This window comes from Rhyacophila brunnea, unplaced genomic scaffold, assembly GCF_057557595.1.
Source record: "Rhyacophila brunnea isolate RB1 unplaced genomic scaffold, BYU_Rbru_1.0 scaffold_4, whole genome shotgun sequence".
In the NCBI taxonomy this organism is placed as follows: Eukaryota; Metazoa; Arthropoda; class Insecta; order Trichoptera; family Rhyacophilidae; genus Rhyacophila; species Rhyacophila brunnea.
In genome coordinates this window covers 31,016,981-31,031,050 of record NW_028233068.1, presented here as the reverse complement: position 1 = coordinate 31,031,050, position 14,070 = coordinate 31,016,981, and the positions used below count along the sequence as shown (strand labels likewise).

Sequence of the window (14,070 nt, the reverse complement as noted above, 5' to 3'; positions counted from 1 at the left end):
ATCGCCGGACGCAAGAAACCCCGAATAATTATATTTAACTTGCTGGCGACAACAACCGAAAAAGAGCTCCAGGAAGCTATATTTAAGTCCACAAAAGACAAATCGGGCCTTTCTGAAGCAGACAGACAGGAAATCAGCCTCAGCCATAAGGCAGGTCCAAAGGGCACGGAAAAATGCCATTTTATTGCATTTGTCCCACCCATTGTAAGGCATGCCTTGATTGCTGATGATCGTCTCTTCATGGGATGGGAATCGTACCCAGTCCAAGACTTTCTGGGGGTTATAAAATGTTCTAATTGCCACTTGTACGGACATATGGCAAAACTGTGTTCCGCCAAGGTTCCAACGTGTGCTCACTGTACTGAGGTAGGTCACGATCGCGCAGACTGTCCCGGAAAAGAGATTGCTCCAAAATGTGTCGCCTGCCACCGCCATAAACGTCAAAATGATCATCCGACTCACAGTACTTCTTGCCCAGCTCGTCTGTATGCGGAGGAACGAGAACGGGCAATGACAGACTATGAATTAAAATTATTTGCTTTGCTCAACTAAATGTGGGCAAGGGAAAAGTCAGTACACTGGAGTTGGAGACCTTAATGCTCAAGAAGGGCCTGGATGTAGCGCTTGTGCACGAGCCATATCGCTGGTGCTCTAAAATGGGGTTTGGTTCCGGCCGTGTCGTCAGTGCCTCCCCTTCATCCAAAGCCTGTATCTTTGTTGCTGACCCTCAGTTAGGGGTACTCCACCTCTCTCACCTTTCAAATAAATATATTGCGTGTGCTGAAATCACCGCCCCTGGAGGGAGTGCAGTTATAGCAATCTCAATGTATTTCAACTATATGAGTCCGACGGAAGAAATGGCCATGCTGCTAGATGCAATACTCCGCGATATCAGCGACAGAGACGTCGTCATTGGTGCCGACGCTAACTCGCAATCTCCACTTTGGGCACCTGTTGACCATCCCACGGGTGGCGGCGAATATATCGAAAAACTGATAGCAGAGCGCAATCTCTCGATTATCAACAACGCTAACAGCCCGCCTACTTTCGTAACGAGGCGAGGGAGTTCTCATATTGACATTACGCTAGTGTCTGGCCGAACCCTCAGTCGAATCAGTGACTGGCGGGTGGAAGAAGACTCCTCCATTAGCGATCACAAATTGTTAACATTTACGCTTGCTATGTGCTCCACACTGGTTGGTGTATCTGTCGCATCCCCAGGACTTGCACGACGATTTCGATCGAAACATGGGGACTGGGAAAATTTCGAAAGTATCATCACTAGAAAACTAGATAGAGCTTCCAGGAAACCTCTTCCCAATGCTCATATGGCCGCTTCACGACTGTCTGACATCATTATTAGTGCTGCAGAATCCTCTTTGGGTCGTTGCAATCCCAAACCTCCAGGCCTACCAGCCTGGTGGACGGAACACATCTCTGATCTCCGAGCACTCAACAAAAAAGCTAGGCGGCGACTCCAATCTGCGCACCCCTCCAGACTACCACCGCATACCATTGAACTGCTGGCTTCAGCACACAGATGTACCAGACGTAAATACAAGGACGCCATTCTCCAAGCAAAAAAGGATCACTGGCGCGACTTTGTCACTACTGAGGGTGGCTCGGACCCCTGGGGTCCACCGTATCATGCGATTAAGATTGGACTTCGCCCAACCAAGATCGTTAGTGGCATTGAGCGACCTCTAGGTCGTGGATTCACCACTACGCAGCTTGAAACAGCCACGCTATTACTTGATGCCCTCATACCACAGGATGATCCTTCCACGGATGATACGATTCTTCAGCAAGCCCGTTTTGTAGCAGCGCTCCCATACCAAGTCACCTCTTCGCCATTGCTATCCGAGCATGAAATTGGTGGCATTTTTCAAAGCCTTCTCGCTGGGAAAGCACCTGGCCATGATTGTATTGACAATTTGATGGCCAAGCATGTTTGGGCTGTTGCAGCACCAGAAATAACGTCTCTTTTTTCCGAATGCTTTTCCAGTGGTATTTTTCCGGATTGCTGGAAAAAAGGAATACTTAGGATAATCCCTAAAGCCGGTAGCCGCCCTCCCTCTGACCCTAAGGCCTACCGCCCTCTGACACTCTTGCCTACATTCAGCAAGGTACTGGAGCGTCTTATGTGCACAGGACTTGAGACTTACCTCGCAGAGACTGCACCACTCTCCCCGAACCAATATGGTTTCAGGCCGGGTAAATCCACTGAGGATGCGATTCGAAAAGTTATCAACTACACTGAAACAGCAACAAGTAAATACGTACTAGGCATTCTTTTAGACATAGCGGGTGCCTTCGACAGTGCTTTCTGGCCATTAATATTGTGTAACTTCGATTAAAACATGTACCGGGAGACATATATACACTAATCCAAAATTATTTCAGTGACAGATCTATATTATATGATACTGGCAATACAATAATATCTAGGAAATCCACAATGGGGTGTCCCCAGGGATCAGTTCTTGGACCCCTTCTATGGAATATCCTTTTTGATGACCTCCTGTCGATCACGCTTCCAAACGACTGTAGTATTATTGCCTATGCGGATGACGCGCTTCTCCTTGTGAGTGCGAACAGCCGCAATGGTCTTGAGCTAGCTGCTAACGAGACTTTGGAAACCATTATGACCTGGGGTTTTACTAACAAACTCACTTTTGCTCCGCATAAAACAGAATCCATCCTCCTCAAGGGAGCAGCCAACCTCACTTCAAGGTCGCCCACCATCCGTATGGGTAGTACTTTAGTTAAAGTCAAAGATAAGGTTACATATCTAGGCATTTTATTGGATGACAAATTATCATTTATGCACCATGCCAAAACTTCGGTGGCTAAAGCCAAAGCAGCTTACCATCGGGTCTCCTGGCATACTGGAAGTAATTGGGGTCTTAAGTTCAGATCTCTTAAAATAGCTTATGATGCAATCTTTATGAGTATCGCTGGATATGCCGCCAGCACATGGTATCATAGATGTAAGTTATTGTCCATCCGGAAAACTCTTCTCAGCGGTAAACGCTCAGCATTACTTGCCCTCACTAAGGCTTATAAGACGACTTCTACCGACGCGTTGCCTGTCCTTGCTGGAGTGCTTCCGTTAGACCTGCACATTCAGGTCCGTGGTGCCACGACCGCCTTGCTTGGGGGTCTGGGGGCGGAGGTTGACGGTATCCTTATATCGCCGCCTTTGGGTCTTGGATCCATGAGCCGGTGCGCTCGAAAAGTTATTGTACGCAACCTGGCGTATAACACGGCGCTGCGTGTGTGGCAGGGGCGATGGACCACTTCTTCCAAGGGCAGACAAACGCATTTGTTCTGTCCTAATATTAAGTGGCGCATGGAGCTAACCAGATTGACTCCAGACCATTGGACTTCTCAGTTCTTAACCGGACACGGTGGTTTTGCCTCCAAGCTCTGTCAGCTTGGCCTAATAGAATCTCCGACTTGCTTATGTGGCGAATTGCAGGATGCCGATCACATCCTCTGGGAGTGTCCCTATATGTCGGTTGAAAGGGAAGAGCTTCTCAAGTCGGTCCGACCCTCAGTTGGACCGGTCGGCCATTGCGACTTGGTATCTACGAGGGAAAATTTCTCAGCTTTTAAAAAGTTTGCGGCATTATACGGCAAGCGAGAAGGTCTTTTCTCATCGAGAATTGACTGTAATACATTATATGGAATTAGGGATCACGCACACTCTAGTGCACGCCAACCAAGGTCTTGGGAAGTTGCTCTTGGGACACTTTCGGCACAAATTTGAACAGCGCCTATCGTCCGTTACGCCACGGTATACGCCTGCATAACGGGTGTGGAGACGTGGCGGGTGGTGGAGGGAAAAGCAAGTACGGCACTTATTAATAGAACAAGGCCGGTGCTATTTTGAATGGTTGTCACACAGAGTGCGTGATTTTACCGGTGTAACATTGTGTACAAAGTGTTGCATGTATGGGCATCCAAGCAAATTTTGTAAAGAGCCTCAAGTTTGTTCCCATTGTGTACTACAGGGTCACATGTCTAAATTTGCAACATGCACAAGTTGGGAAGGCCGCTAATCACAAGACAGGGGAAAAAATATGCCCTGTATATTTAAGAAGGTCTCTTAACTCAATTGATAATGGTTGCTAAAATAAAATTAGTACACGCCAATATAGGTCATGGTCAGACAGCAACAGTCCACCAATGGACACCAAAAACAAACTTTTTGGAATCATATGACATAGCTCATGCTCAATACTATGTATTCCTCCTTCAAAAGCCGTATGTCAGAAATATGGGCAGAGTAACACCTCCGCATAACTTAATAACGTATCAGGCCGACGGAACAGCGGACAATTCCTGCAAAGCCGTAATAATCATCACCAATTCTAACCTCCGCCCTCTTTGGAGAAGCGACATCTGACCAGTGCAATGCATTTGCAACCTTGATATCTGGAACTTTGCAGTTAACGATTGGATCTATTTATATACTACCACCATCCTCAATATTGGCATAACTCCAAAAAATTTTAAAATTAGGAAAAGAAAAGGGCGAATATGTAATAGGAGATTTCAACGCAAAAAGCAGCTGGTGGGGAAGCCCGAAAAATGACAAAAGAGGCGAAGAGGTTATCAGTTGCCTAGCCAGCATTAGGTGGCACGTATCTAATGAAGGATCAGTTCCAACTTACAGCACCTGGCGAAACGGGAAACATTTAAAATCTCACATTGACATCACTATCTCATCACCAAACACAACACACAAAATCACCAACCGGACAGTAGAACACCAAAACAATCCCATCTCAGACCACAATCCAATCACCTTTACTTGGAACAATACAGTTAGCACACTCACCCGTCACTGACTCGACACGCATTTTTATAACAAATGAGAAAACAGACTGGAGAAAAATAACTGAATTGATAATGGAAAACATGACCGAGCTCAACATACATAAACAGTACCTTGAAAACATAGACACAACTCCTGAACTCGACACTGCATTGGAAAAGACTACCTCGGCAATCTCAATCGAATGCTATAAAATACTCCCAAAAAAATAACTATTTTCCTCTCGATAATTAATCGTCAAATGATTATTTTTCAACTGCCTTTCTACAGGGCATGCTTACTTTTCACTCTCATGAATCTCGTAGGTCACTTCTGCTCTTGAGAAATTTTTGCCTGTTATCGCGAGGGATGGTTTCCAATCCTGGTGTCCTAAAGAATTTGAATTTACATGAGCATGTCAATTACCTACGAGGTCGAAGCCGTGATCTATTCTGGGTCGGAACTGTTTCCCCGTGTCAAGCCAATCAGGCACCATTAGCGATGGGTGGGAGACTAATCAATGCTCTCCCAAAAGACATACACATTTTCAGTGATATGCTGTGTATTTTGTTTTATGAAATTTAAATTTAGAACTGTGAAGTGTTAAATAGTGAACAGTGAATAGGGCGCAACATTTGGATCACCGTGAGAACATTCTACAAGCGATGGACACTTCAGACACCGAAGCAGAACTTCTACGGGAAGAAGAGTTTGACGTATGAGCGTCGATTAAGATGCTGATGTTAGAGGTATCCTCTTTACGTACATTATTTCAGCAGGTTCATTTTGCAAACCGGTGGTCATTGGAGATATCAGCAGCAACATGGTAGTACGGCACATGTTAAAGACAATTTCAGTACATAAAACCAAACCCGCCAAACCACCGGTATGGGATCCAAGACGAGTGGTAGACCATATAAGGAAAACAACTCCAGTGGAATACAGCCAATACAAAACGTCTCGCAGGACAGCTACTCGCATCGGGATGAAGGGTTCATAACCTCACGCTACTCAGTATAATAGACAATGGGTTGGTGGATAAGTGTCACCACATAATTCTATGACCAGTGTCTGGTGCAAAGACTGCCAAGCATCGATAATCCGGATGGAAACTAAGCACGTTCCACGTGTCAGAACAACGACCCAGATTCTGGTTACGGAAACTCGTTTTCTTTTCGAGTGAAGACAAAAGTGGTAAACACAAACCAAAAAACAAAACAACAGAGTAATGTGTTGAGATCACATTGAGTCATTTCCCACAATGAAAAGCCATTATTGTCGTTCAAAATCAAAAAGACTTTACTTGCAGGCTTCGCTCAATATTACAAAAATGTATGACCTATAATCTAAATTTTGTATAGAAAAAAATGAAGACTCAGTCAAGATACATACATATACAAATATTGTTAATACAAAATATAACTACTCATTTCATAAGCCAAAAAAAGACACTTGTCGTTAATTGTGAGAGATACAACAATCTCAGCGAATATGAAAAAGTGGAAGAAAGTGAATAACAAAAGAAACACAATAGGAAACAAAGAGCTTTCAAGACAAGCACAAGAAGAAGATAAGGCAAAATCTATAAACACAACAAATATCCAATCATTTTTTGATCTTCTATCAGCCATGTTCTGAGGTATCCAGTTTTTTTATGCATGCACGTTTTGCTCGTATAACTTAACCATCTATAATCAGGCTACCCATGATAGGTCTTGCTACTTCTGGAATGAGACTGAAGGAAAAAGGGGATCCAATGAAATTGGCTCATGTCTATTCTTATTTCTCGTGGGTCCTGAGTCCTGTGGGGAGGTCAGAATAGGAATAGATTTTTGGATGCAATGTTACGATATGCAGTTTCCTCTCAATGAAATAAGTTTAAATTTTCTTGAAACTGGGCACACAAACATGAAGGTAGACTCGATGAACGAGAGCTCTGAGTAAAGAGTACTTAGGATACAGAAAAAATGAAAATGCATATTATTTGCAATCTGAATCAAAGCCAGCAAGAACATTGGGAAATAGATGTGTCCATGAGGTTCCTAAATGAAAAACTGATCACTCCTATATGTGCAAGGTGTTGACGGAGGAAGAGAGGGTAAACACCTTTTCACATTTTTGATCATCAAATTCATGGCCACCAAAAAATACTTATATTCAGGGGCTTGTGTTAACAAGTCAAGTTAAAAATGTCGTGCAAGAAATACTGCTGTAGACAACTTCAAGAAAAATCTGGGACATGATAATTTTGTTTTAATAATGACTGATGTAGCATTTATAACAAAAGCAAGCAAAATATAAAACATATTTTTTTATGCACACTTATGATTTTAAAGCATTCAGCTTTTGAAAAGACTTTTAGAACAATTTAAGCAGAGGTAAAATATAATACCTCTCTATGTTATTAAAATCTATATGTAATATCATAAATTCAACCCCGTTCGAAGAATATAATAAAAAATCACTTTTATAAGTACGTTTAATCAAGAGTTATTGGCAAGTTGGGAAATAACTGCTTTCTCATTACACAACACATGGCAACCCTGAAGCGATCGCATGTCACGTACAACGTTGCCAACTTAATTTTTTAAAGTTTTTCTTGCCAGATCCATCGAGCTTATAAATAACATACCTAGCATTTTATGGCGGTTTTGTTAGCATTTCTTATGCTTCTAACAGTTCAAATTATTCTGAAAAAAATGCTAGAATTTCTCATTAGTGTTTTCTTTTATTTCATGCAATTCCATCGAAAATATATTTTCATCACTGAGAGCAGTACAAAAAATAAAAGGCCCTGAGTTTGACTCTAAACCGAACAAAAGAAAAGCTCTCGAAAATAGTAAATTTAGCATTTTGTCTTGCCATCTAACATATTTTTTAATCCCATCTGACATATTTCCGTGAACGATAGTTGGCAACACTGCAAGTAAAGGTAGAATATATCGCCACTTCATCTTGTGCCCCCAAGCTAACTAACCAGCCACATAATTCAGTGTCTATAAATTCATAAAATATTTATTTAACTAAATGCTGTAAAGCCTTTGTTGCCTCATATTAATCTTTACTGCCAAACATTCATAAATCAATATCATGACACTCAAGAGTCTACTGAGAAATATACTTTTCCATTATCACAATGTACATGCAATTAATCTATACCGAAATATGGTATCCTTGTTTACATCTTCAGAGTATAACATCCTCTCTTGAATACGGCAATCATGAACCGAGATACTATTGGTCTTTCTTCGCTCTTGTTCCAAATATGGTCGACCCTACTCTCACATTGGTGGCACCTAATTCAATCTGGAAAAAAAGATGGATTTTTTTTAAAGAATTATATAATATATTTCACTACAATTTAGAAAAAGATTGGCATATTCTTTATCTTGAACAATTGATAGCAACTTTATAAATTAATCTTATCATACAGGTAGCCCTCGTTCATCGCGACGCTGGCAAGTTCAAATTCATGATATTATGTATTGGAATCGATATTTAATAACATTATTTTGTGTCCCGTATTAACGAGGTTTTACTGTATAGGTGTCTTTATACAAAACATGTAGGAGAGAATGAAATTAATGAACAAGAGATATAGCGCCATGCAGACCTTTCGAATACTATCTCCTTAACTCATTTGGATGTAGCATACAGCACCGTCCAGGCGCACAGCAAACGTTATCACACAAGACGGCGGAGAAGAGGTCACTGCTTGACCCTAATTTTGGAATCGAATTGAATTTGGCTCCGTCAAAAGATCTAATCCACCTAGTTCACTACAGTACTCTTGCTTGCACTTTGAGTCAAGTGAGCTATTCAATTGAACTAGGTACACGATCGAACTATGCCATAGTGCTCGCCTTATAAATTACTACAAAACATACTATATCCGCATTATATTACTTATTATCAATGTAAAACATGTAATAAACCATGTACACATCAATCACAGACCACGACATCAATGTAAATTAGGTACGGACAAAAGAAAAGAATCCAGTCTTATAGAGATTGTTTTAAATAATTAATAGTTTGGATGATGGGTGTGTTTTTTTGATTATCCGTGCCCCCTTCACATTATTAACCCGGATCAGAAGTTTACTGTAGTAAAATTAAATATTTCTCTGTTGTTAGATTGAACAGAATGTCACGTTTGTGGGCAAATTGCATTGACCACAACTGAAGTCATTTTAATGAAATAATCCTTATACTTACTGCATGTCCAAAATCAGTTGACATTCCCATTGATAATTCAATATCTGCAATGTTCAAACCCAATTCATGACACATGGTTTCACGGCATTTGACAAGGGATAAAAAATCTGGATTCGGTCCTTGGCTACAGTCATAGCCATATTGTCCTATTGTCATTAATCCTTTGAACAACAAATTTTCACATTTTTCAATAATGTGTGTTGCCAGCGCTGAAACGTCTGATGGCTCTACACCGCTTTTGGCTTGAATAAAAATAGAAATAATTTATAATAGGTACAAAATAATTAATGATCATATACAATTTTTTTTAAATGTTAATAATTTAACGCACGAAAATACTGTTAAGAAGTTAATTGATACACGTGCAGGTTTGTGAGTCACCATTGTAGTTTCATTCATTATAGAGAATAAACACTTGAATTCTTTGATCACATCATAATATGAAATGACAAAAATATTCACTGCTTTGGTAATTCATGCAGGCCATAAGAAGCATTCATCGACTGAAGAATCTTTGCCAGCAGTTTGATCGAGGCAGTCACTTTTTAGAGTCACAATGAATAAGGAAAGGATTAAAACAATAAATTTATATTCAATCTTCGTTCAGAAGATATCATGTAAAGAAGACCGCAGTTTGACTCAAATTTGAAACATAACTAAAATCCACAATTGACAGTTGATTTTAAATGATACATAGTGTGTCAAACGATCGCGTTACAAACATGTAGAAAAGCTTTCATTTTGACGCAAATTCTAACATTGAAAATATAAATATTTGGGGATAAATTTTGAATACTTATACCAAACTTTAGAGCTTTTTGTAATAACAGTCTATTGAAATTATAGCGCAACTTCGAATTATAGTCGAATTTTTTTCGATACCGGCATCATAAATTTCAGTAAACGATACACGATGATACCACTCTGCCGGCAGTTACCATCTGAGCATTTATCAAAAAATGCTTTCTCAATTTGAACGAGAAATAATCATCTTGCTTCAAATTGATCCTGCGAGGCTATTCTAACATATCACTTTAACACCTCAAATATATCACATATTTATCACTTTATGTATTCAGGTAGTTAACTATTACAATAAGTTAACCGTCTGTACTGTCAAAAAATGCCATCTTTTAACAGCCTCTCTTTTGGCTGTGTTAACATTTAGAGGGAGATAGAATATGTCAATCATGACATAGAGAATTGAGATGTGGCTGCTTTGAAAAATAATTATGTCAAGGCCGCCGCCTTAATTTATAGATCCCCTGAGCTGTCAAATATCGAGTGATTAGTAATAATGTACTAATAAAATTGTAGGTTATGTTTTTTTTTTATTAGAATAAAATTATTAATAACCATGTCCTTGCTTTTTCGAACAAGGTGGTTGTTAGTAATATTGAACAATCACAAACACCCAGGCTTTGAGAAAACACATAAATATTGTGTCCTCACTGGGATCGAACCAAGAACTCTCGGGTGGAAGTCCAGCGCCTTATGCACTGCACCAAAATTCGAGCATTTCAAGGTTCGGGTGGAAAAAAACAAATACGACGGTAGGAATATACCCGAATTTGACCGTATAGAAATGTATTTCACACGCATGTCTATTAATTAAAATTTTCACCATATTGTAGATAACTGTGGCTTCCTTCCTTCATAATGGCTTCCGTGTTAATTAGGACCAATGAAAATAACGGAAACGTGCTAAAGTGCTAAGTGGAATAGCTGCGCTGATGAAGAACGCATTTATTTTTTAATGGAAATCTGATTAGGTACTTAGTGAAAATGGTGAATTACATCTAATAGATTTTTGGGTTTTCACCGCGTATTCTTCCTCCTTCTTTCCACGATGTTACAGAGGCTATCTCTTGAGAATGGCCTCTGCAACGAGCCCGAAATGTCAAGGAAGTAAGAAAAATCATGCGGTAAAAACCCAAAAAAAAATTATTATGATAACAAAACATAATAACCTGGTAACAAGAAATTAAGACACTTACCATCTTCTCCACTTGTGTTAACCTGCACCATAACATTAAGTTTCTCATCTGGGGAATATTTTGGCCACTGCTTATTAATATTATCCGCTAACTTAATAGAATGAATAGTTTCAACCATAAATAAGCCGGGAGACGCCAGAACTTTGTTGACTTTATTTGTCTGAAGGTGGCCAATGAAATGCCATTTTATTTCTTTGCAATGTTTCAGAATATCTTCACTGTTGGCTTTTTCTATGAGCTCATTAACATAATTTTCTCCAAAATGTTTCTGGCCAGCATCATACGCTTCAATTATAGCAGGAGTAGGCTTTGTTTTGGAGACACATACTAATCTTGGTATAATATGTGGCAGAATCTAAAATAAAAGCATTAATTATGAACACATCGTATAGATACATAGCTCAGTCAGAAAATTCTATAAGTGAATGTTAAACTATGGTAATCCCATATGGATAACATTACAGGAAAGACGAATTAGTATTTTTTTACGCATTAAACATCTGGTATCTTTTAGTTATAAGAATTACGGCAACTAGGTACATTCTTTTTCTAATATATACTGCTTGTTTTGACATTTCAAGCCAGTATTCATTGCAGGGACGGTTGGGAGATTCAATGCAGGGATGTGTACGTGCATCGGTCCAACAGAGAGAGGACTCAGAGGGCAACTACAAATGTTCGGGCTACTAGCCCATAAATTGGGTACATCACATTCCGCGCAGCTTGTGTCTTCCTACGTCATCCTTTGTATCCCTTTCTGCCGGATCGGCACACATCTGGCTCCCCCGCATCAAACCACATTTCTAAATCATCCATCGGTAAACATGCCAGATAGTACCACATTGATAATATATATTTTTGTTGAAAAAACAGCTGGTGAAGATACAGTACTCCATATTATCAAAAAAATCTTGAAAAACGGTGGTGATTCAAGTTTAATGTTAATCAGTGCAAGCACAACATAAGCCGCGTACTGACTGAGCGAGCAGCCTCGTGAGGCAGCTCAGGACAAAATTAATGTTACGTGAGGCTGCCGTGCGCAACAAGGCCGAGCCACAAGCCGTCCGAGCAATTTAGTATAATGCAAAGTCGAGATGAGGCCGTGCGTGCGAATTGCTGTCGCAGTTACAGCGTTTTTATAAATTCATCGACTTGTAATGAAAAAGAAACAAAAATCTAAAAGGTTTTGGGTTAAAAAAATATATGAAAGTAAATTACAATACGGGAATAGATTATTTGAAGAATTAGCTTCAAACACTGATATTTAGCCATTATGCGAGCGAGGCAAAATATTACCGTCCTGAGTGCGTGCGGCGACAATATTGAGGCACCTTTGAGCATAGACAAGAACCGACAAGTTTTGGATCAGCGGTGGCAATTCTCGGGTGAGGCAGCGCAACCGTTTGCCTCGGGCGAGCCGCGTACTGACAGGTGGCAGAAAGTGGATTTTTCCATAAACAATTTTGCTCAAGTATTCTAACATAACATACTGAAGAAACCCAGAAACAAATGAAAAACCTTTGATTTTAGATTTTATCTCAATTAGAAAATGACAATGAATAAACTTCGGCAGGCGCTACCTCATTTGGTTCTGTCATCGATAACTTGTATTGAAATTATGATAATTTTATAGTACTCCATAATTATCGTCCTTGAGGTTAAGGTGTTTTAAGACCAAAAACTAAACCAAAACCGAACACGACCTACTGTCACCAAAAAAAAAGTAACTTGCGTTATGTTTTGTGATGTTTTTCAGTAGGTTGTGTTAGGTTTGGTTTTTTGTGTCAAAACACCTCGATCACAAAAATGACATACATTCGATACTCGACATTCGATACAAAAGGCTGCTATCGAGGGTAGTTTAGTTTATCATATTTATTATTGGGGCGGTTAATTGTTACGGTCTGAACTGTCAAAAAGTTCAATGTTTTAACAGCGCTTCGCTTGGCTATGTTAACTTTTAGAACGAGAGACAGTTTTGACGGTTAACTTATTGTAACAATAAATTATAATACTTACCTCAATACATAAGTATGATAAAATATCCTCAATAGCAGCCTTGTGTATAGAATAGATGCGCTGGAGTACGATAACATAACATAACCGAAATTATTACTACCTACCTAACGAAATATTTTTTTTATTGTTTTATATTGCATGGACTGGTGTGGTATGCCCATTGTGATTACAACATTTAAAACTGTGAAGTACAGGCCGTTTTTCCACGGTTTGTTTTGACGATATGGAGTACTGTATCTTTATAAAACATCTTATCTTATATCATGAGCAGATAATGATGAGGTAGGTATATCTTACTCAGAGGAGATGCTTCACTAAACTAATCCAACCGAATACAACTGTAATTTTTGGTACTTATAAAAATTGTGTCACAAAAACATTTCCCGGACAGAAAATTATATTCTTCGTCATTCTTACAGGATAAAATGGTAGATAATGAAATATAATTCATGTATAATTAACGATGCGGGACACTCAGGCGTATTCACCCAACAATGCATAGTTTGGCAGGTAAAAAGGTACATAGATGCAAATAGCAAATTGGGTTTCTATGAGGCTACATTTCATTACACCTACCACATTTCTTCTTTTAACAGCTTCTTCAATTTGACTCAAGACGAGTTTTAGACCTCCCATTATATCGAATTCACTAGTACTTTCTGACATATCAGATAACCGCACAGGCCTTATCTGTTGTCTGTTTGTGTTACGTAACTCTAAATAATTGATTGGACAAAAAGCTGTGTTTACAAAAAAAAAAATATATCAAAAATCAACAGCCAATAGAATAATAAGTACAGGTTAAAATAATTCCACCGTGGGCATCACCATAGATAATTATTGGCATCCAGTGTTGCCATATTTTGAAAGTGGAATTATAGTACAGAGCCTCCAAAATTATAGTATTTGGAGATAAAATATAGTACGCGTTGTCATCTGTTGAAAATGAAAATTTTCCCAATTTTTCATAGTTGGCTCGTTTTTATTAGGAAAAATATTTCGCCGCGGGCCGCA

The 14,070-nt window shown here is 39.5% G+C and overlaps 1 protein-coding gene across 2 annotated transcripts; it reads right to left on the bottom strand.

Moving 5' to 3' along the window:
- Positions 1-3,378: 3,378 nt before the first annotated feature.
- Positions 3,379-13,882, bottom strand: LOC147067249 (pyridoxal phosphate homeostasis protein). 2 transcript variants are annotated; one of them, XR_015071488.1, is made up of 5 exons: positions 13,633-13,882; positions 11,038-11,392; positions 9,041-9,282; positions 7,982-8,128; positions 3,379-3,590 (listed from the first exon to the last, which is right to left on the bottom strand). XR_015071488.1 is itself a non-coding variant. In XM_085954144.1 (4 exons), exons 1-4 carry the CDS (start codon positions 13,720-13,722, stop codon positions 8,057-8,059), a joined length of 759 nt encoding a protein of 252 aa, XP_085810270.1. In that variant the 5' UTR covers positions 13,723-13,882; the 3' UTR covers positions 4,534-8,056. The 2 variants fall into 2 exon arrangements, 1 of the variants encoding a protein (XP_085810270.1); XM_085954144.1 differs by lacking the exon at positions 3,379-3,590 and having other exon boundaries at positions 4,534-8,128.
- Between the last annotated feature and the right edge of the window lie 188 nt (positions 13,883-14,070).

Excerpts from the sequence above, each read along its gene's own strand:
- LOC147067249 (XM_085954144.1), bottom strand. The coding sequence starts at position 13,722 with ATGTCAGAAAGTACTAGTGAATTCGATATAATGGGAGGTCTAAAACTC. Across the intron at positions 11,393-13,632 it reads CTGTTAAAAGAAGAAATGTG|ATTCTGCCACATATTATACC; the intron begins GTAGGTGTAATG and ends CTTTTATTTTAG. Across the intron at positions 8,129-9,040 it reads CAACTGATTTTGGACATGCA|ATTGAATTAGGTGCCACCAA; the intron begins GTAAGTATAAGG and ends CTTTTTTTCCAG.